Below are 24451 nucleotides of genomic sequence, written 5' to 3' on the forward strand. Positions count from 1 at the left end.
ATAGCTTGTAGTTTTAGATTACAGGAAAGTGAAGGAGGAGTCATGGCACAATAGCAAGGTAAGGGGAATTATGGAGACTTGGGAGGGAAACAGATTTACCCAAGCTAAGAAGAAAAAATTAACCTTTACTTCTGCTAGAGAAACAGGAGAGAGGTAGAAGTCCTTAATCCTTAACTATTTCCTTTAGCCTCTAATCATTCATCAGTTCATTTGTACCCAGAAAACAGATTGTGCATCTTCTTTTACTGTACAGTGGTGACTGAAGGAAACCCAAGCAACCAAAAATAATAGAAAAAAAGCAGAACCAAACACCAAAAAACCCCCCTCAAAGCCAATACCCTAGCAGAAAGTCCCCACCGCTGGAGTAATTTATGGAGCCATATGTTTTGTCCTGTTCCCGTGGGAATGTGTGCTTATAGTTTCTGGCCCAGATCCTTATTGATTCTTATGAATCAATACAACTATATTGTGTAGGTCACTGACTTGGCATTTAAGTTTAAAAAAAAAACCCAACAAAAAAACCTCCAAGCTAACAAGCCAAAATCCTCCTGGTTTTGTTCTGCCAATACCTAGGTTGCTACCCTGTATGTTCTAATAATCAGGACTTATAACTTTGATTAGACCATCTGGACTGTTTGTTGATAGTGCTCTACAAGCTATGTTCTGGTTGCAAAGACACATAGGAAGAGGAAGAAGTATTGGCTCTATGTTCTAGAGAGAAGTCTGCATGTATTCATAAAAGTGAAAGTCCTTGTTTTTTAATCTTCAGAGACCTCTGTAGAATTTATAGATTCAGAGGACTTTGTGAAAGAATCAGAGTTATCAGAGGTGAAATTTTGTGGCTGTCTGAGCACATTTGGATAAAAATACTGATAGCATGAACAAATTTGTTTTCTGGGATAGTTTTGTCATAACATGAATATTAATGTAGGCTGGTAAGTGGAGAGGCCCTCAAACAGCTCTTTTGTCTCTCCAGAAGCTCAGTTCTAGTATCAAGTGTGTCTACACTAGAATCTTGTCCTAAGTCTAGAGAGTATCCTGGAGGGAGAATGTGTACATAAGAGAGTGAGTTAATTGTAAAACAAACAAACAAGTACCAAAAAATCCCCAACAAAACAAAACCTCAAACTCACACTGAGGGAATGAGGGAAGGATTTTATTACAGTGAGTTGGGATTTGCATTCAAGTGTATAATTCTATCATTACTCTTTCTCTGTAAAGTATTAAATTTATTTTTATACTTTTCTTCTGTTTTGCTGCAGCCATCTCATAAACAGTCTACCTAACAACAGTTGAGTCTGGAATCCAGCAGGGCTGACATTCTCATAATTGATATGCCTGTGTTGATGAAAAATTTCCCCCACTTAGATTCCAGCAGAACACTCTGATTACAGGGTGTGCAGAGCACAGCAGAAAATCATACATTTTTAAAATATATTTTTTTAGATGATTGATGATTGCTTTATTAAATATCACTGTTGCTAGGTCTCTGAGTAATGAAATAAAACACTCTTCTGAGCTCCAGGGTCTGGAGCACAGCAAGGCAGCGATGCAACCATCACTGGGATGCTGCGTATCTTAGGACAAGAGGAAGCAAACTCTCAAAGCTCTATTCTAATAAACTAGAATTAATTGTCAACAGCTCTGTATAATCTTTGCAAGAAATTGGCCCTTTTCTTGATATGAGTTAATTGTCAGTGTGGCCTTTGCACTAATTCAGTTGCCAAGGACAAGATTTGTATTCATACCTCTTTTCCTACAAGATGAAGTGACTCATGTCATGCAGTTAAGAATCTCACTTATGATGGGCATCTTGCCCTACTTCAAGCATGAATTTGTGGGGCTTGATTAATTCTGTTTTCCTCCAGTCTTCCTGCCATATTTGAGACTGTCTTTTGTTTCAGCAATTCCCATATGCTTACTTTTACAGTTAAACACTCAAAACAATGAACTTGTATCGTCCTTCTGGAGCTTGACTACTCTATCTGCTAGCTTTTATTATTCCATTGTCCCAGTTACACTACAGCCACACACTACTGGATTTAGACCCAGCCTAATGGTATTTTTTCATTAGAATCATGTTATTATTTTGTTGTAGCAAAAAAAAAATCTTTCTGGCACAGTGGAAGGCTGTGCAACCATTTTGGTAATTTGGTGTGTTTACTCCTATGATGAATTATTTGGTTAAATAGTGCCTCAGTGGCCAGTGGACCATAGAATTATTCCAGCTGTCAGTGTTATTTTCAGTTTTTGACTCTATCCCTGGGTTAGTGTTGGCTCTTACAAGACATGAGAACTAACAAAAACATCTGTTGTCACCATAGGAGGTTGCAGGGTTGCAGATGTTGATCATATTTTCACTACTCTGTACTACTACAATTGATGGTAATAATAGAAGGTGCTTTGAAAGAATTTGAGACTTCAAGTTGAACTTGTAGACATGAAATTACGAAGTGTTATGTTTGAAGGGAGTGGAAAGGAAGGAAACCTCAAAACCCCCATTGATGAATCCAGCAAACAGAAAGTAAAAAAAAAAATTAAGGATGATACCTCACTATCTCCTGAAAAAAATGGCTTAGCTGATAAATCTTTTCTCTCAACATATTCCTATTTGTCACCAGACCCCTTCTACTGAACTAAATGGAATCTCAGAGGCTCTTTACTCAATCCATACTGTGTTAGGATAAATATCCCTTTGGCTGCCAGGACACGCTGTTGTTCATATTCAACTTCAACTCAGACCCTGGCAGAGGAAGTGCTAGCTCTATACTGCACTTCCATGGTTCTGCAAAGAGTGCTGTCATTGTGAACTTAGTTTTACATGATGCTCCACAATCTTTACAAGCCCTTTTTGTAGGTTATAATCCCTGTGAGATGGTACTATCCAGAGAAAGGATAGTAAAATCATAGAATCATATCATAGAGTGGTTTGGGTTGGAAGGGGCCTTAAAGATCATCTTGTTCCAGGCTCCCTGCAATGGACAGGGATACTTTCCAATTCACTAGATTGTTCAAAGACCTATCCAGCCTGGTTTTCAACACTTCCAGAGTGTTCAACCTGCGCCTGACAGCACAGAAGAATCCAGGCTCCTTTTTTTCCTTTTCTGACTGATACTATGCTGAAAAAAAGGCATTAGGGACTTTCACAGGGTTTACTTTCATATGCTGATGGCTACTGTGTCTGATTGTACTGGGAAACACACAGGGCTTTTCTGGGGAGAGTAGAGTATGAGGGCACAGTGATTGTCTCTGTTTCAGTTGTACCTGTTTTCATAAATTGGTTAAGAGCTAGGGAGACTGCATTTACCACTGTACCTGCAAAGATGTTGATGGAGATCATAGAGCAGGAGAATTAATGAGGTGGTGTGTACTTAAATAGTAGTTCACAAAGATCACTTTGTGACCTATGGAGCAGCAGAGTTGTGTAGATTTGTTCGTGTGTGTGATGGATGAAGTGAATAGCTATAGGAAAAAAGCTGATAGAAAATAGCTCTTTTTACTGTTTTGCTGTGTGCGAGTTTTTTTCCCCACCAGCCTCTGTTGTAAGTGTTTAGAACTTTTACTTTATAAAATATTAATAGAGATTGGAGTTTGCTTATAGTTTTCTGTTACTCCTGTGGTTAGCTGTATGAGAAGAAATCAGGGTAGGAAAATATTTCTGTGGATCTGAGGGATTCCAACTTAATTTTATAGGTAATAGTGGTGGGTTTTTAGAGGAAGTTGAATGGTTTCATAATTTCTGAATCCCATAAAAAGTGAAAAGTGAATGAAGGTAACAATTTTCCATTTGAATTTTCACAGCTCTTTCTGTTGACCCAATCAATAACAAGGACACTTTGTTTCCATGGAGAGTTCTTTAAAATATATTTGAGGTCAAGTTTTCTTTAAACACCACAGTACGAAAATCTGATATGACAGTTTTAAGGAAGAAGCTTCCTTCACAGGGAGTTCATTTTATTCAGCACAAATATTTTGTAACCTGGGGTGAGGGCCAATAGATGCTTCTAGGGAATGGTGGTTGCCAATGTGGGCATCAGGTAAAATCTGCACATCACTTTTAGTTTATTTGGCACTTTACAGGTGTTAATAATTGAAGCATTTGAATTATGCATGGTGCATCCCATGATACCAGTGAGGACTTAGAAAGTGACCAGGAAGAAAAACATTCTTGATTCATTTTCTTAGAGTTGTAGATCTGCTGACAAAATGGGATTCATGATACATTAGACTTCTGCTTTTGTAACCTGCAGATCCCATTTTCCTTGTTAAACTACTTGTGAGGATAAAAGCCATACTTTCAAACTAAAAAAAAAGAGCTGATTTTACAGTTCATGCCTTCCCCCTCACCCCCAATTTCCTTCAGCTGAATCTGAAATGCAGAGATATTATTTATTTCTCAAATGCATCCCCTAGTTATATGTATTACTTCAATGTCTTGTTGCTGAATAAACTAGAATCAGATATTTGGAAGATGTGAATTACTGATGTATGAATCATTACTTTTTTTTTTTTTTAACTAAGGCTTAATTAAGCCCTTTCTTCTTTTAAGAAGTAGTTAAGGTTAAATTTTTAATGTCATGTGATCCTTGCATAGGATTGTCAATGAATCTCATTCACAGATAAATTGGGGAGGGGGGGCACCTGCATCTTGAAAAGCTGTGTGAGGTAATTATGCAGCATGGTAAATGGAGAAAGTCTCTTAAGTTTCAAGCTGATGAGTAGGTTCAGTAAAACACATCTTGTGAATTGTGTAAAGTGTGACAGCCTGCTTTGATGAACTGTTCAATCTTCATGCTGCTGCAAACTCTTTATCAAAATAATTAATATAAAATTTAAAAGAAAAAATTTGAGTTCTAGGCCCTGTAGTAACATCATCACATTACCACAGAACTGCAAGATACAAAGAAATAGCATTCAAGATTGAAATTTCCATAGTAACCTTATTACCTGTCATTGTCAACTTCTGTTCCAATAAAGGTTGAGCAAATTAAAGCTCAATACTTTTGGATGATTTAACAATAGTTATAAAACCAAAAATAGCTAGAAATTTAAATTGACCTATCCTCTCACCTCTGTTCATTACCTTTTTTGCTCAGGTGACAATAACTGTCTGCTGTGTCATGCATAATTTATAGGCAGAGTGAGTGTTAGAGGTAACATATTTTTGTAACATATGCTGTATCTGCTGGTTCAATAAATTTTGAACCAAAAACTGCAGACTCATGAGACAGAGCAGTGACTGCTTCTAAGCACTTCACTGGCCCTCTGCTACTGCTGCAACTCTGCCAGGGCTGCTTCTGGGCACTCAGGCCTCTGAGGAGCTTCAAAGAGTTGCTGTTTTCATTTAGGAAATGACCTATCAGTGTAGGTGTGTCACCTACAGGTTTTGGTACGGGCAGATTCAGTCCTGCCTTGAGCAGGAGGCACTATGAGAGCCAAGAATGGACACCATGCATCTTTATTTTCCACTAGTGCAACTTCTGATTGCTTAAAAAAGCAATGTTCAATGTCAAAGTCATGCATCAGTTCCTATCAGTGCACAAGAGCAGGGGATGATCTCTGTGCTGCTTTAAGCAGTTCCTGTTATTTAAGGTGATGAAGTAAAGAAAGTCAAAGAGAATTCACTGAGGTTGTTCACATTCTATATAGCATAAGTAACAATTAATGGAGATGTAATACACAAGTCATACAGAAATTTATCAGTTCTCTTCTGTCTCCCTTAGATTTCAGCAGGTATTTGTAAATTTGGAACAACTCTGTGTTTCCTTGTACCATAAATATATCAGGTGCTGTATTTGTAGTCTACAAGTGCTGATACTGGATAATTTGGATGCTGATAGTGAAGCAAAGTAATAGAAGCTACCTAAAAGGAATTTAACCTGAAAGAAGAAAAATTCCTTGTAGATTAAAACCTTTTGTCTGCCATTTATGCAAGGGAGTAATGAGATTCACATTACACAAAATTGTTTCCATAGAAGTGGCTAATAAATGAAGTTACATCTACTTGATTAAATAATAGCACATTTCTTACAATGTGATGTAACTGGTCTTTTAGAGGGGAATTCTGAGTATAATATAACTATTTCAAAGTAATCCTTGAAACATTTGGCAAGTAAATCTGCATTTTCAATATTTTGAGAAGTAGAACTGTATGTCTTTGTGCCAGATTCCTGCACATTTGTGTGCTCTCTGACTCCCCCCTGCACCAAGTTCTTGCAGTTTGAAAGCTGCATGGAGCTCTGTCATCTCTGAGTGAGAAGTGTTGTGTGCCAGTAAATAATTTTAATTACTTATTGGGTGACCTGCTGCTCTTCAAATATTTATGTCCTGCATACTGAATCTTATTTTTCTGCATCAGGGTTGCCTTAGATATGGCTTTATATCCTACAGAGAGCTGTCTGTAATTCATTGTGCTTTCCTTTATGATTTTAATACCATGAGAATAAATGTTATTTACTACCCCTGAATCAAAAACACCTTAGAGATTACTCTTTTATCGAATTTGGCAGATGACAGAATGCTTCTCTGGCATTCTTCAAATTACTGTTATACATGTGTTTTATATTATTAACAACCTGTTACATTTGTGAATCTATGTTATATTTGTCCCACTGCCTTTCTCCTTCATCTTTATTCTGTAATCTTTAAAACCTTTTGAAAAATCATTGATCTATTTCTAAAAATGCATATGCAAATAAACTCTACTTGAGGCTCAGCATTGAAGATTGCCAGTATTCCCATAAAATATAGATAACTTGCTATTTTACATATAAAGAAAATGCAAATGTTTAAGTCCATCCCTTTCATGTGAAAAACGTTTGATTTGAGTCAGATGAAGTTCTCAAATTCCTATAAGCAAGTTTTTGAGGTGAAAACCTGTTCTTTCAGCTACGGAAATGAGTGGTTAATTCCTTGCATGTAACGACCAAAATTTTGGAGTAGCTATAGTGCCTTGTGCTTTGTCCTTTAAGCTGGGCACTGCCTTTCCTAATCCATAGATATTTTGTGATTTTTGGGCAATAGAAATGTGATTTTGAGCATGAGTTTTAGTTACAGGTGCTAGCTGCCTTGCTATTTTGTATTTCACAGAGGAGGGGAAAAATTTGCTTCTGCAGTTCAGTCTAGATCTCCTTCTCTTGGGTACCTCTGATAGCACATGTGAGAGAGGATTATGAAGTTAATGCAATTTGCTGTTTGTTAATAGATACAAACCTCCCTTCTGTGATTGAGCAGGATGGAGAGAAGCACACAACTGAAAAGATACTGTGAAGTTTGACTGCACTGACAAAGCAGTTTGATATTTATTTTGTAAATGGTGCTTGAGGTATATCTTTTAGTGAAATCAGCTTTCTGCTTTTGGAACATTTTATGACTTTTTAAATTGACTGGCAGTGAATATTATTTCATTAGTTTTCTTACTGCTGGATCTATCGCACAGTTATTTCGTAAAAACTACTCTTGTAATCTAGATCCTATAGATAAGAAAAGATTTACTAGTAATACTTCTCTTAAAAATAGAAAAAATGTATTATTTTTCTATTTCATCCATTCATGGTAGTAAAAAAAAGTGCCAAGAGGTAATGACTGAAAATCTTGGAAGTGCGTATTACTTAATGTTAACAACAACAACAAAATTACAAGCAATCAACTAGAGTACTTCCTGTAATCAAGATAAACAAGTTAGGTAATTTCCCCACTGTTTCTTACTTCTTTCTCATTTTTGAGACTGTTTTGTCCTATTCGTGAAGCACTTTGAGACTTTTGAATAAATGTTGAAAGTATTTTGAAATCCATGACAGATATTTCTCACTCGATAGGATATAGGTAGTTTGGCAGTTTTCATTTCATGACAACTCTATCAATTTTATTCTCAATTGTATGCTTACTTTGATTTGCTTTCTGTTAGATGGGAAGAAACAAAACAGGAGGATAACAGAAAATGCATGCACTTTTCTGTCCTTCTCTGTGCTTTTCTATTAAGGAACCCTTTTGTATATTTTCAATAACTAAGTCCCATCTAAAATGCCTTCATATATTTTTGCAAGTTTAATTTCTGTCATATTTAAGGCTAATCTACTTAAAAGACTTTTAAAGATATATTTTGAAAGGATGATCTCAATATAAGGCTTGAACCACAGAAGACACAGTTAAAGACTAATTGATGCCTTACATGGTAATTGTCTGATTTGCTTAATATACAAATTTCTGTAGTATGTAGGGGCCAAAGAATAATGAAATGTGTCATTTCATTTAAATGTAGTGCCCCCATTAATAAAGTGAAATGCTTGTTTGCTCTCGTCTGCTACTTTATAATTGAAAAGGCCTTCAGAGACTATTTTAATGTGATAATAATTTGGTCTTAGTAGAGGAAATTAATAAGAACTGCTCTATTAACTATAAAAAAGGAAAATAAATTTATGAGCTAGGTATTAGTTTGACATTCTGTGAAATATTTTAGGTGAATGGTTTTAACCTGTAAGTCACTTACTTGTCCTATTTTTTTGTTTATATATTGCAGACAGTAAGTTCACTTGTTATGTAGTCTTACAGCAAGTTCAGAGGTTATTTATTTCTAATAATGTGGTCTGATACACAATCAGAAGCTACAAAAGAAAACTTGGTCTTATGTTTATCAATAAATTTACATGAAATTATTCACCTAAACTTCTTAACTTATAGTGAAAGCTTGCATAGCTGTTGATATAACTCCTGCTAAATTGGGCCAATCATGATTTTGAAAAGCACCGTTTATCTATGTGTGTGTGTTAGATTGCAACTAACATGTTGTCTTGAGTTCTTTATTGCTTCTCCTTTACAGATCTGTCTTACTATGTTTAATTGTCTTACATAACTATTCTAACAATCTTTACCAGTAGATTTTTAGTGTGTCTCTCTTTGTGATTTCACTTAGATTAGGCCTGCATTATCTTTGTGTAATGCTGAGACACTTAAACCCTACATTTATTTACCTTCAATAGATCCCTGTGTAACAGAAACTGTTGTTGCTCTTGTTTTATAGCTGCAAGGTGAAGGCATGAAATGATTAGGCAAGGTGGCTGAGGACTTTCAAAATTTGGTGACAGAACAGGGATGTCCAGCATGCCTCTCAGTTCTTAGGCTGCTATGGAAATCTGCCAGGCACTTTCAGTTATATGGAAATACTGTTTCACCTCTATGAAAATCTTACATTATAACACTTCCATTAATGTGTAGAAATTTTTAATCTTTGAAATGAATCTTTTTTGTACTTTCTTCAGATTTCAGATAACGTAGGTGTCTGCTGTTTGATATTCTTAAGTAAGAACCATACCCAGGAACCCTTCATTTGGCAGACTGTTGTACTATTTGTGGAATCATGGGAGAAACACTATATTTTACTAGTCTAGTCTCTCTTGTCTCTCAGGTCAAGGTTTTAGAATTAATTCGTCTACTGCAGCAATTTTTGTCAGTCAAAAGCAATGATGTGAAAAGGGGATTTTATACAAGTAACCCATATCAGAAATATGAAGGGCAGAGAACATCAAGTCTTTGAGGATTACTGAAGGTCTGCACAAATACAAAGGAGAAGTTGGTCACTGCAGGAAGAGGAAAAAAACAGTTTTCTTGTGGTCAGCGCAGAAAGTAAGGCTCTGGTTGTAAGGACTGGCAAGATATTTCTCAGAAATCCCTTGGGAATGCAGAAAACAGTATAACATCTGTCTTTAATAAGAAAACCTTTGTATTCTGTTTTTTACTTATTTTTCTTGATCTTTTGAATTTGCAAACATCAAATTTATATGGCTTGTGAATATTTTATGAGAGCAAAATGCTGGGTTATCTCATCAGCCATGTTTTCCATAGATCATTCTGGTTCTTTTATTCAGTGAAAGGAATAATGTTTGTCTGGGTATCAATAATTAATCCTTTGAAGCAAGTCAAACCATAGCTACAGTATGATAACTGACGTCAGTGTAACCTAATATGCAAAGAAGTGCTGTGGGTAGGCCAGTTTAGAAGTACCTCTTACCTCACATTTAGTTACTTTAGCCTTGGCTTTCTCTTTCCTACAAGTCTGACTCTTTCAAGAGGTTTGGAAGTCTCCATAAAGCTGTTCATTTCTCACATTGCCATTTGTTTTGTTTATTAATATTCCAGTGAAAATTTATGTTTCCTAAACAGGTGAACAGCTGCAGGGTTTTTTTGTTTTGCTTGTTTTTAGCACTGAATGAACTGGTACTTAGTAACTATTAAGGCAGAGACTATGGATGGTAATTATATCTGACATAAAGTGGCATCTGCATGGCAATATATTCAGTAGGTAACTGAAGTCTTAACATTCACTGTACATTGCCCAGCTTCAGAGAATGCTTCAGAGAATGTTGTGGTTTTAGATAAATCTAAGATCTCTGTTTGGAGTTGTCAAAGTGGTGAGTGAATGTATTGAAGGACATGGAAATAAATTATTGATAGAAGTATGATAATTTTAAACACAGTTTTAGACTTTTGCCCAAGAGAAAGGAGAAATAGTCTCGTGTAAAATATTCCTCTTCACATAGCACCTCTTGGTGGCGTTGGGGAAACGGGTGAATGCAAAGGAAAGGTACATAAATACATATTTATTTATTAAATATAGATATATTCCTAATTTCTAAGAATGGACATTATCATAGTGTTATTGATAAAACATTTCATAAAATACCAGCCTCTAGGAATGCAATGCTGTTAGTTGAAGGGCAGTTAATAGAGATAAAATTGCTTTTTGCTGGCATCATTATCTAAAGCAGCCCTTTCCTAACTGCTCCGAACTATATTTTCTTATTGTATTACAACTGCAGGCTTTAAACTGGGAGCAGCTGCTATTCTGACAGGCCCTTTCCCATCTCATGTCATCTAGGGTGGAATTCAAAGGCCTGTACTGTGTTTGCCTCATTGCTGTTGCTGTTTTTAAACATCTGCTCAAATTGAGCATAGTACTTTCTCTTGAGTGATGTTGGCATGACTCAATGCTCTGTATCTCATTACAGGTGACACTTAATGAGTTTTGTGTGATACTCTGCTAGTTGTGTGTTAGGTAAATGGGATTATCAAATCCTTTTGTTTGTTTCACCACACATCAACTTAGGTCCTTTCCCTCACATTGACTGCCTTTTTCATATGCTTTTTAACATATTCTAACAAGATACAGAGTTTTTTCAGTACCATGCATCAGAGAGTACTTTCCAGGTTGTCTTTCATGGTGTCCTGTGTTTTTAGGGCTTTTAAGAAGACAGATTATTCTTAGATGATGCTTTAAGGTTTCATAATGACTTTCTGGTTTTATTTTGTGTTGTCCTGAGTTGGATGAAGTGTCTATGCAGTGGTTCTATGTTTGTATAGATATTTTAGAGGTGAAATGGAACAAGTGGGACTACATTTTGAAAACTTTTAACTGTTTTTAAAATTTTGCTTTTTTGAGTTCTTCTTCCTTAAGAAGAAGAAGTTCTTCCTTAAGAATCCCAGAACTTATATAATCTAAATCAGTATTTATTGCTGAAAATAGAAGACAAACCATTGAAGTTTCTGGTCCAAGTCTGTGTCAAACCATTGGTAGAACACTGAGTACCGATTCCTGTACTCACCTTCTCATCATGTTCTTTTCCATTTTCCATTCATTAAGTTCAGGAAATATATATTTCACAATATACTGCTTCGCACTTAATCTACCTGCATGTTCCTGTCATCAAGTAATTAAAATAATGAAAACTGGTAAGCAGAGTGGGTAAAGATCCCTTACTTGTAATATTGAACTTGTAAATAATTAAGCAGCTATTGTCACTGTCGGGTTATTATTTTAAGCACCTTTTTCAGGTGTTGGTTACTCGATGCTCTGAGATGAGGACATAGCAATGAAACAAGACTATACATTTAATAACAGAACTGACTTTTGTGTTCAGTATATTAAAAAAAGGCAGCCTTTAAGCCTCCTTTAGTGATCTCTGCACAATTTCATAATGCCTTGGGAATAAACTTTTCCTGATACTTAACTGCCAATTAAGTAAGATAGAAAGCTAGCCATGTAGATGAAAAATATAAAATATCCCAACTGAATACAAATATTATATAACAGCAACTAATCTGCATATTAATTATAGCTACAATAATGGCAAGAGCTAGGCTGATCATGAGAGTCTGTTCCAAATCACACTTGGCAGGGGTTGATTGTTTTACTTAAATTTTAATTAAGAAATAACATGGGTGGGAGATTTTAATAGAGGTGAAATAAGCAGTATAAATACAGAAATATAGCCATTCAAATGTATTACAGACTTTAATACCTTTAGAGAATCAAATACTGAATAGGTTTGTCATGTTTTACTGCTCTATTGTGTTGGCAACCAGAAGTCAATACAGCAAAAGAACTATAGGTTATGATAACCTTTTCAAAATATAAACGCTGCCTTTCTCCTTCAATTAAATAAATTGCCTACTATTTCATTGAGTGCTAGGAAATTTTAAATTATTTTTATATCTTACGAGCAATCACATCTGTTGACAAAAAGATTGGGGGTAAGGAACACGTACACAATGAAAGAATTTTCTAACAATACTTAGGAGTTCACTAACATAAAATTGACTTTTTCATACACCTTTTTGCTTAGTGACCTGTAGTTCTGTGGCTTTCTATAGCAAGGTCTGTAGTTGTGAGTGTTTTTAGCAAGGTGTGCATCTGTGCACTTTTAAACAAAGGTTGCTGGGTGAAAAGATCAAAAAAGACTGTGGTTTCATCCTGGCTCTGACAGTGACTTCTCTAGTGACTGAGTTAGGCACCTAATCACCACTTCGGTTTCTTATCTGAGAGGAAGAGATAATTATACCTTCTCTACTATGGAAACCCATTAATTCATTCAGTATAAACTTGTGCAGAATATGAAAGCTCTCTGTGCAATGCAGAGGAGGACCATGGGGCAAAATCTGCTGTGTGAAGCTTACAGTTCTGAAAGACAAGCTCTAGCAGTTACGAAAGCCAGAGAAACTGGTGGGAAGAGGGAAAGAAATGGCATGAGTGGTGTTTTAAGCGTTTGTAGCTGTCAGGGCTGTGGGGCCTGCCCAGTGCCCTGGCTGGGGTGGCAGGACCGGGCCCTGGCCCGGAGCCTCCTTGGGGCAGCCTGGGCCAGTGGCCTGTGGGGCCACCTGGGCTGGAAAGGACAGGGCTGTGGGAGCCCTGAACGAGGCTGGAATGGTGTCCTGGGCCACAGAGTGTGTCAGAGCCAGGGGACACCCTGGGGACAGCGGAGAGCACCAGTGAGGCCTTGGACGTGTGTCTGGGTTGCCCAAGCTTCATCTGGAGTCTAGAGCCTAGTTTTCTTTTTGTTGGTTTGTAATGGAAACCCTGATGGCGGTGAAGGCATTTCTTTGGGACTGATCTCCGTGGCTTTGTGGTGCTTTGGGTCAGAGTTGGCTCCAGCCAAGCGTTGCTGTGCTGGAAGTGCCTCCTTCCATGGCTGTCCTTGCAGCGAGCTCATCGCTGCAGGTTGCGCTCTGTGTGTGCAGCACAGGATGCGCCGTTCAATGCCGAGTGCAAAACATCTGATTCTCTGTGTCCAAATTTGTCAGTGAGAGAGGTCCAGCTCTGCAAATACAAAGTAATTTTAAACTTCTGTTGCATTATTTGCTTGGGAAGCGTACTGAATTACTGTTGTAACGCTGAATAATTTGTTATTATCAATACAGTAACATCAGACCGTGCTGTAATCGCTAGTAAGAACATGGAGCCTGCTTTCTGGGAGGGAAACTAACAGAGAAAAATGAATCTGATTAGCTAATGAAGTTGCAATATTCAGCTTCTCTAAAAACAACTGTTGGTCTCCATATAACATTTTTAGCATTGTTATACTCTTCTTTGCTGACACATTCAATGTAATTGCTTTACTAGGTCAGTGCTACTCTCAGGAAGTGCCTGTACCCCTATGTCCAGCTGTGCCTTCAAGGCCATCTCACAGCTGTGGGTTTTGACCATCACAGGATAGTATTTCTGCTGTAGTAATAATCACATAACCAGCATCAGGCATCTTTGCTTGTATAAAAGATATCCCAATGGGGATTGATTAATGGCAATTGATTTCCTGCTTAGTGGACTACAGACAAGTAATCTGTAAACAAGATCTTTCAAGGTGTTGGTCTGTGCAGAGTGCTTGGAACACTCATGCAGATCTAGTGCTCAGGACTTGCTTCAGCACTGAATTTTGCTGCCTCTCCTATTTTTGTTTAGCATAAGTTGTCAAGTATTCAGGAAGTCATTAGTATTGTGCTGTCACCAAAGGCATGCTCATGGCACAGTCTGGTACTGTGCATGCAATATGATTTAAGCACTGCACAATCCAAGCTGGCTTTTCCTGTCGTTCCCCTTGATGTCTGTGCAGAACCCATGACTGTAGCACACCGCAGGCACTTAGAGAGCACGACTTCCTTGCTGCAGCATCCACGAGAGACTGATATGAATTCCAGTGCATGTGACTCATCAGTGAGCTTGGTGCAGCTGAGGCTCCTCTAATTTCTAGCTCTTCATTCTGAGAGCCACTTACTGACAGAATAATTCCTGTGATATATTAAACACTTTCATTGAAACACAGGTTCACTGATAGCATGGCAGCTCCCTGCAGATTCTTTGTGATGAATTTTGTTCTCCTCACACTTGATAATTGCTGTCGTGTTGCATCATGCTTCTCAGTGGAGGTTTACTCAGAAAATTAATTCTAGTGATAGGAAATTAAAATCGTACATAAATTATGCTCACACCTAGTATGCATTATATTGAACTGATATATCAAAAGGTCTTTCAGTGTATGTCCGACAAATTCATTTATATGTGACTCTATAATTGCATACAGATCTGTTGTCAATTTTATTGCTTGTTATGAAGGAACATCTAGTATATTTAGTGTTAAGTATATGTTTTGAATATGTAATGTCAAGGAGAATATTATTGTCTAGTTAGTCTGCTACCTATTTCTCTTATTTCTAAAGAGATGTGTCCATGTAGGTTCTTAATTTCACCTAGCAGGGATCCAGGAAGACAGATTTTCTGTTTGTTATAGCAGTTCTTGGCCCTACCTGTCTGCTGGCTTTCACTGTCAAATTGCTAAGCATTAACTAACCCAAATACTTACTTTGCAGGAGGCCCAGAAGATCAATGGTGGTGGAGATACACAGGCAGATGGAGCCTGCAAACCAACAGATGAAAAAGAGGAGAATGTGGCAGCAGAAGTGGGATGGATGACGTCTGTGAAGGATTGGGCAGGAGTCATGATATCTGCCCAGACATTAACTGGCAGAGTACTTGTAAGTTTTCTATTATGTTCTATTTTTTTTATTTTAAGAAAAAAAATTAAGAAGCACCGTGTCCCAACATTAGTGGAGGATTTTTGATTGATTTGTTGCATCAGCACAAAGTCAGTCTCAGTTTTCTCTGTAAAATAGCAGACTAATTCCCACTGCAAGAGAGAGGCAGAGACAGCAAGTAAGAAAAACTGACTGCCAGTCCACTCCCCAGCCTATTTCACTACTCTGGCCCCATGATTTTGAACTACAAACAGGAATTTATTGATTTCATGTTAGGTGTTAAAACTATAGACCTATTTTATCTGAAAGTAAAATTGTGCTTGGAAGAGCAGAAGCAAACCTGTACAGTAAGCCCAAGTGTTACAAATGTAGGGAGTGGTCAGAGCTGTAAAGTAAAGAGAAGATTGAATTGGCTATGCAACAAGATTTGTGATATATTCAATGGACTAATACTGATTTTATATTCTTTTAATATTTTTCTTTATTAGCATAGAAATCCTTCTAACCTGTGAACAGTTACGTGTCAGGTGGAGACAGATGATATGTAGTTTAAAGGGAAAAAAACTTTATTTTTTCGCTTTATTTAAACATAATTGCTTTAGAGCATTATCAGATTCTGTGGAGTTCACTTCAGTAAGAAGTGTCTCCTATGTAATTTTGATTAGTTTCCTTTTTAGAATGCACATACTTATAAACTAGAAGCTAAAGTGATTTAAATCCCATTTAAAACTTCAGAGAATCCACATGAAACCTTTTAACAGTCTGGGTTAAACTGAAAAAGGATTTGTCTTTAATTGTTTACTTTGGTTAGGAGATATTTTATGGTGAGTCAGTTTGGGGATATAGAGTAATTGGATGGGGGAGGGAATGGAGAAAAAGAGGATAGATTGCACTTCTTAATCAAGTCTTCTACAGCAAAAAGTTGAGGTGACTTAATTGCTTCTATCATTTGGTTCAGAGTATTTTGATTATTTTTCCTAAAAATACCATTCTTCACCTTTGTTTATGTTTGTTGCTGACTTTTATCAATAGCTGGAAAGCATGTTCCCTTCCTGCTTTTAGCACTACATGCCTTCTATGTGCAGCTGCCATATTGACAGTCTTTTAGTGATTATCTTCTAAAAAATGGCATTTTGTATGTTTCCTGACAGCTTCAGCATTAAAAATGAAAAATCTAAAAGTCGTGCTTCTAGTTGCAATTTAAGTATCAAGGCTAGAAATCCCCCAAACCCAGAGTCGTCTTTTCCCACCCCTGAAGTCTGTGTTGATTTTACTGAACTGTGTTGATTTTATATGAACACAGATACAAACCAACACTTGGGACAAACCCTAATATACATCATATAAATTATATTTTATTTCAGTGCAGTGGGAGAATTTACTCAACACTGTTTGATGACTTCATTTATTTCTTTGGGGTATTTTTTTAGACTTTTCAATTGCATTTTATAAGGGACCAGCTGGCCAATGTCATTGGGTTAGGCTATTTCTGAGAGTATATTTATAGTCTTGTCAAGGTATAACAGCACATATTGTGCACATCTGGGTTTATCAATATGCCTAACCATCTGAGAAATAAGTAGCCATGTATGGCACCTCTTAGTTTATTTTGGTCAGTTTAGAAAACAAGGTGCATTTATTTTAATATAGCACGTACCAAATTCAGTATTTGAATTGACAGGATATAATTTGTGGAGGATCACTTCCAGAATGGACTCTTTGGCTGTTCATTTGAATTTTACTTTCTGAGAATATTTGCTAAAGGTTAACTGGTTCAGTGAAAATTCATGCTAGAGGGTAATATTCTCATATTTTTAGATATAAAATGTAGCAAAATCAAATCAATATTTATGTTGAAGTTTATTGTTTGAAAATATTAGGACTCAATAATGGATTACTGCTAATTTAATACAGCCTGTTCCTGCCATCTACTGTATTTCTGAATTGAAGTGCAGAATTTGTTTTTTCCCCTGAAGAAGAAAGAATTGGTCATTTCACAGTTCTCTGAAATCGAAATTGTATGAGGTATCTGCAGCTAAAGAAATTGTAATACACTTTTAGACAGTGAGAGTTGAAATTAAAATTAATTATGCATCCAATGTATACAAAAAAGGTTTAAAAAGCAGTCCAATGAAGATGGACTTGGAAAAAGAGTTATAATTGAACTTCAGTTCAGTGTGATCACCTGAAGGCTATTGTGGTACTGCTGCCTGGGTTTATTTGGGAAGGAGACAAGTTAGTGCAGTGTGGAACACACATCAGGGTAAAGTAGAAGCTAATTTGTTTTTTCTGCTCATGGGAAAAGCTCCCATCATTATTCTTACCTGGACAGGTATTTTCTTCACAGTGAATCTTAGTGGAATGTCAGGGGCTGTTTGTGGAATCTAAAAGAGCTGCTTTTTGGAACTCTCTCGTCTGGGTTCTGTCACCATATCTTTGACATGTCTGATCTAGCTTTTATTTCTTCTCTAGTAACCTTACAAAACAGCTTTTTAGTTTATCATAGTCATTTGTCCAGGTACTTTGTGAATATTAAAACAAATACTTAAATAATAGGTGCTCCCATAATTACCTCTTTAATATTAAACTTTATGGCTACCCATGGGTGAAGAAAATAAAGGCCAACAATATGGACAATACAACATACATGTTCAAAGGTTATAGATCATAGTGTAGTACAAGATTGGACATTTACATTGACATTGGACCAATTCTCTAGTGAAATAAAATATCTATTTATACAACAGACGCAGACTTGAAGGCCTTAGGCAGCATTGTAGCCATAGAACTACTTGAAAATTTTAAGTCAGAAAATACTTTTTTTCCAACATAATTTACAAAATCATGTGTTTTAGTGCATCTGCTGGAAATTAAAGGATGTTACTTGTTATTCATGGTCTGGGTCATTGGAGACAATTAATGAAACTATTTAATCATTCAGAGACAAACACTGAAGCCTTTGATAGGGATGATTCCCCTCCACACTGGTTTTCTTAAAAATGTTTAATTAATTGTTGGTTGTGAGGGAAGGAGGGGTTCTGTACCTGAAATGAGTGTTGAAAAAACCCAACCATATTTGTCATCTCCTGTCCTCCCATTCCATTTATTAGAGGGGAAATTACATTTAAAGACTATACAAAGAGGAGAAATTAGGACCTTGTTGTTGTTGATGGGAGCATCATGAGAAACAAGACTGAAAGTTTTGAAATACTTAAAACTATTGAATTTTCAAAGCATTTCACTCTCAGTTGCTTATCATTATATCAACTGAGTGTTTCCTATCCCGTAATTCCTGTCTGTAAGAGGTGTAAAAGTGTGCATAGGATTGTACTAATATTGAATTGTTTCAGTAGTTTATGTGACTATAATAAAGTACTGAAATAGAAATAGACAGTCTCAGTGCTTTAGCAGCTAAATTCTATTCCTGACATTTTATAAGTGGTTTAGGCACAAAGAAATACTCACACTACCCGGTTTCATCTGAAGGGCAGGCTTTAGAGGGAGAGATTTGTATAAGGAGATGCAGAATGTCCTTCAGTTAGAAGCTGCTTTTGTTTTCTGAAGTAGTGCAGCTGGCTAAAGCACGGTGCCTACAGTTGTCTGGCCAGAATATCTTTTTTTCCTCATCCTTGAGCTTTGAGGAGCACAACTGGAACATAATGTTCTTAGTGCCACAACCTTTGAAAATGTGACTTTTGCTCTTGAACAATGTAGATTGGAATTTGACCCATGATTTCAAAATGTGTCCACGTTAAATTGAATAAGCACAATTTAACAACATGCTAATTGAACCTGTGCAGTTCTGTCTGCATCTGATGTTGAGTGGCATAAATATAAATAACAGTTTATTTAAAAATCTGTTCAGAGAAATACTGATTTACTTTGAAGTGCTGTAAAATGCTGTAGATGATGGGGGTATCAGATTTCTGAGGTGAGTTTCTCAAAGAATCAGACACATTCATAATTAATCTCAAGATACAGGAAATTAAACCTGTTTATGAACTGATTTTGCTTCCTGAAATTATATCATTTGAGTAAGAAGAAAAAGATTTCCTTAATTAGATGGGGTGTTTGATATACAGAAGAAAGTCATACCTATATTGTTGAGTTTGACAGTTCAGTCTATGGAAAGCTGCAGACCCTTGACTGGACTACTGAGGAACTATTTAAAAATGGTAGAAGGCCTCACTACTCATTTGGGGAAAACCAACGGATCTTTAATTATATAAGTATTTATAATAAATTTTCCTGGGAAATATATATAGGTATTTTATATGCTTTTTGGTTTGGTTTGCTTGTGTTTTAGGGTTTTTTTCAGTATTTTTCACAACTGGGTTTGTTCTTGCTGCTTTCTATTTACTTCTGTTTTTTTTTTTTTCTCAGTGAGGGGACTGTAATGCTTTTAATGTTGAGGGGGTAAAATCCCCACAGCCTCTTGTGATAAGTAACAGTTGTCCGGCTGCCAAAGTGAAATTTAACAGTATAGAAATTGTAGAGTTTCTCCCTGTTTCCAAAGACAATGACTGTTGTCTCATTACTTGAATGAGAATAGCAGCTCTAAGGATAATTTGGTATTTGACAGATAAGAAATTGGAGAAGCAGGTGTGGTTGGTATACACATACATTTTTTGACAATGCTCTTGACAGTATCAGCTATTTCACTAAATTGTCAAAGCAGAAAGAGAAACCTTGAGCTAACATGAGTCTGCAGCATCTCAGAATTTAAATACCAAGTTTAATAAGTTTTCTCAAGCATAAGCTCTCATAATTTTTTTTTCTTTCCTTTTCTTTCACTTTGGACCCTCTCATCCTGGAAATGTCCTGTAACCAAACTTCTTGTGAAATTAACATATATTTTTTCCCCTGAGCATGTGTAAAGTTCTTAGGATGCAGTTAATCTGAATAGGACCTAATTTAGAATAAAATGTATTGGTTGACTAGAGAATAGAAATTGAATGCATGCTTCAGTGATTTAGTCTTTCAAACTCATAATATTCCAAGCCTTTTCCAAGTCCAAATATGACATTAGTTTTTCATCAGTGAAGCACATGCATTCTTTGATAAAATAATTTGTTTTGCAGTCTGTTGGCTCTGACATGACAATTTTTCATAGATAGTTAAGCAAAGTTTAGTGGGACTTACAGAATCCTCTAGTCAGGCAAAAATAAATAGTGCCATATCTTCCCTTTAGCTGTGGTCTAGATTTCTGAACTTAGAGGAGAAAGGCAAAGTCTTTCTCATCTTCTAGACCTGACTGTGCACAAAATGTTCCATGCCCTGAGTGGTATGGTGTGGCTTTGATTGTTAGGAATTACCTATGTATTTTAGGTTATGTATCGGACATTTGTATAAAAGTTCCCTTTTCCTTATCATAGTCAACAAGTAAGAGAAATAACATAAGGATGAAAGGGCAGGGTTAGGGCATTTGCAAAAAGACAGTGCCCAAACTGCTGAGAATGTACCTTGCAGTGTGTCAGTGTAACTGCACAGATCTGATCACTGCAGATGTTCAGGGATTATAAACTGCTTGTCAGTGTTTGGAATTTAACCTACCTGCTGTTCATAGGGAATGGTTTAGATTCTGCTTATCCCTATTGAGAAATGAACTTTGTCTGTTTAGTTATTTTTAATTTTTCATAGGCCTTGGTAAGCACATAAATGAATCCAAGAGGTGAGTTCTAGAGTGCCTTGTTCTGTGACAATGATGTGGGCTATTTCCAGGGTTTCCATAGGAATAGGAACAATGTTCTCCATGTAAGTTCATGAGATAATGATAATGGAATAGAGTAGGAAGTGTTGAGTAAGTCTTGTTCGTTTCTATGGTAACTGCAGCTAGTTTAAATTCCAGTTATGCATTTTCTGAATATTTATTTATTATTGACAGTAGCAAGGGGGTTTTTTGCAGGCTCTTTTTTTCTGGATCAAAGGGTGGGCTTTTGCCCAGAGTCTTGTGAGAAAGTTCTTCTATTGCACATGTCTTTAAAACTGCATTATTAAGTTGTGCATGTAGGTGCTACATGTAGATATAGCTTTTATGATTGTCACTGTACTTTGTATTTTTGGGAAACTTCTGTAATTTCAGTAGTTCTTGTACTTAAAGAAATATTGTAGTGGTTAAACTAAAATAATGAAAATAAGAGCATGCTAACTTGCCTGTATGAGGTGATATCTAGGATCAAGAAGGCAATTTTTTTTAATCAGCTATGATATTGTAATATGGGCATAAAGGTGGCTGATTTAAATTCTCTCACCACCAGCTTGCTTTTGTATTTTTTTTCTTAGTATATTTTGGGCAATGCTCTCAGGTGCATGGTGATTCTTGGGATGTCCTGTACAGGACCATGATTTGGACACAATGATCCTGATGCATCCCTTCAAATTCAGCATATTCTATGATTAACATACATTAATCCTAAACTATCTTTTCTATGAGGTCGTTCATTAATTACATGGCTAATCAAACAAAACCAGTATTTTTTTCTGCTCAATTTTACCAATTGTAAGTACTGCTATGTGAAGAATGGGTTAGGTTAGCATAAGGTACATGTACTGGTAAAATCAAATAAAGAAAAGAATAAACAGTACATTTCATAAAAAAAGGCATGAAATATCAGAGCTGAACTTTAAACATTGCACTTGAATTATTTGCTCAGAGGGTGGAAAAATGGAAAATTACTGTATACATCACACATGCAATTTATCTTTATTAAAATTCCTAATTTTTATAGGCCTCCTTTTTGTAAGCCAGATCTCACAGCAGCCTAGTTTACCCTTTTTTCAGTCAGGCTATAGCTGCTGCTATGGAAGTTACTCACTGTAAAGTTATCTTCAGACTTTGGGCTGTGCTGCAGTGACCTTGGTGACCTCTAGGTAGTTGACCATGCTTGCAGAAACCATTTTAACAGTATTTAGAAGTATGAGGCTTTTCTTGCAGTGGGAATAAATATCTTCTGCTAACATTTTTTGCAAATACCACTTCCTTTCTTGCCTAAATTAAGGTATCCGTGGCATTCTGTCATTAAAATGAAGAAAAGCAAACACATTTTAAAATAATGTGTCATGCTTTGGATGGTGTGATTATTTGGAGAAAGTCAAGAACATGGTTGCTATTCAGATGGCAAAGCTGGTTTAGATAAACTTCTGTTATACAAGTCTTCATTGTTGAAAAACTGTTGTGATCACTATTAATAACCTGTATTGTTCTATGTGCACGTCAAACATAATTAAGGGACGGTTTTTGCTACTTGTTTCTTGCATAAATCTAGAATGAAAGTGTGTAAATACAATAATGTGCCTTCTGGTAATGCTGTGTTGATCCTCGTGATAAAATTGTGGTACAGGGGAAATCTGCCTTCCACCTATGGGCCACTGACAGTAGCCAGGTATTGAACAAAAGATATGAACCCAATTTTGCCTATTTACAAAGCTCACTGGAGGAGACAGACAGATGGCTTCCCCTAAGGCATTTGTGCTGTTCCCATGTAAAGGGCTGCACTGATGATGCAGTTGATAATATTGGGGTTTTTATGTTTTTTTTTTTCTCTGTGTTTAGTGTATTTGAAAAAATTGTGCTTGTAATAAAAACACTGATGTGATAATGAATATTTTTGAGGAAAACTCTGTGTATGTTTTTGTGCAGATCTATCATCAATGATTTGTTCTGAAGCATGGGGTAAATGGAACAAACTGCTAAGCTTGTGGAAAAAAGAAAAATCTCCATTTTGATGTTAAGCAAAATTTTCCTGCAAAATATTATCTATCAAAATCAATTTCCTTTTCCTTCTTACATACTTTTTTTTTTTTCTTTTTGAAACTGCTTTTAGGTATTTACTTGAATAGTCACAGTTTTCTTCAGGAATGTTCTCAGCATATCCCTTCTGGTGTCAGTAGTTATCTGTGGCTCCTTAAATTCGTTATGCTTTGGCACAGGAGATTCCTCTCTGCTTTAATTAATGCTTTGTTTCAGCTTCAAATGCTGCAGCAGAGGCAGCTTCAAAGCTTACTACTAAAGCTGCAGAAAGTCCCACTTTTCCTGTCAAGTTTGATGTCTGTATTGGTAAGGTTTGGAAGGCTTGGCTCAACTGAAGTAGTAGTAACACTGTATTTGCCTTTCTGAAAAGGGAGCAGGTAATCTAATGGTGCAAGCTAGGATGGAGAAGTTGTCAATTAGAATTAAAAATCAGGGAATATTAACTTGCCTGTTCCATGTGTTTCACCTAGAAGCTCTCAGAACCTTCCTTAAATCCAGAGCAAAATACCATGAGTTTAAGGGAGAAACTTCCTTGTCTGCTTGAATGATCCTGCTCCTCCTTCCTAGTTAAGAGCCTTCGTCTTGCAGATGCTTTCCTTTATCCTGGGATAAAGCTAGGAGAAATGTTTTGAGTAGGGAAGATGGGCAAAAAAGGGAAAGAGACTGAACTTTTCAGAAGTTTGAAACAGTCCTAGTGGCTCTTTCAGTCTCATGAAGACTGCTTCTATTCAGCTATCTAGGATAGGTGCTATCTAGGATAGAGCTGTCTAGGAGAGGTGGGTGAAAAGGCAATTTCTGCAATGAAATGCCATGCTTTCTTATGAGCCATGGAATTGCTAACTGTGACTGTGAAGAGAGGGGATCACAAAACTGACTTAATTGAGGCAAGGTAAATATAGAATGGGAAAGGAAATATGATCTGACTTTTTCCTGTATTTCTGATCCAAACTTTAAAAAAATTATATATTTCAAACACAGTATACTTGTAACTGCTTAGAATGGGGATGCCACTTGGGAATTAAAGTGAAATGTGGAACCCTATCCTGCTTGTGTCAACTGCATGCCAACTAAGCCACCCAGTTCTGTCAGATGCCCACAGTCCCCTCATTGAAAAACATCTAACTCCTACAGACTGGTAAAAAAATCAGTTTGGGCCTGTCAGGGGTAAAATCTTGCAAAAATTACTTCAGTAGAGATGAGTAGATTTTAGTGAGCCATCTGATTGTTGTGATATACAAAATTTGATACTGTCATGAGCCTGCTGCAGAATACAAAACTCTTGGGTCTTGTCAGCCATTATATTTAATCCTGTAACATGTATTCTGAAGGTGCTGAATGTCCCTTGAGAAAGTATAGCTATGTATCTTGGTAACAAGTAAGAGTGTATTGTCAGCAGTTTAGTGA

At 36.5% G+C, this 24451-nt stretch overlaps 1 protein-coding gene across 27 annotated transcripts in view; it reads left to right on the forward strand.

Moving 5' to 3' along the window:
• KCNMA1 (potassium calcium-activated channel subfamily M alpha 1) overlaps positions 1-24451 on the forward strand; it is a 433224-nt gene that overhangs the window by 103805 nt on the left and 304968 nt on the right. For all 27 annotated transcript variants that reach the window (XM_088168919.1, XM_088168925.1, XM_088168927.1 and 24 more), the window contains one exon: positions 15133-15297. In XM_088168919.1, coding sequence (XP_088025045.1) covers positions 15133-15297 — 165 coding nt within the window. The remainder of the gene's footprint in view (positions 1-15132; positions 15298-24451) is intronic.

This window comes from Sturnus vulgaris, chromosome 8 (assembly GCF_052056855.1).
Source record: "Sturnus vulgaris isolate bStuVul1 chromosome 8, bStuVul1.hap1, whole genome shotgun sequence".
Classification (NCBI taxonomy): domain Eukaryota; kingdom Metazoa; phylum Chordata; class Aves; order Passeriformes; family Sturnidae; genus Sturnus; species Sturnus vulgaris.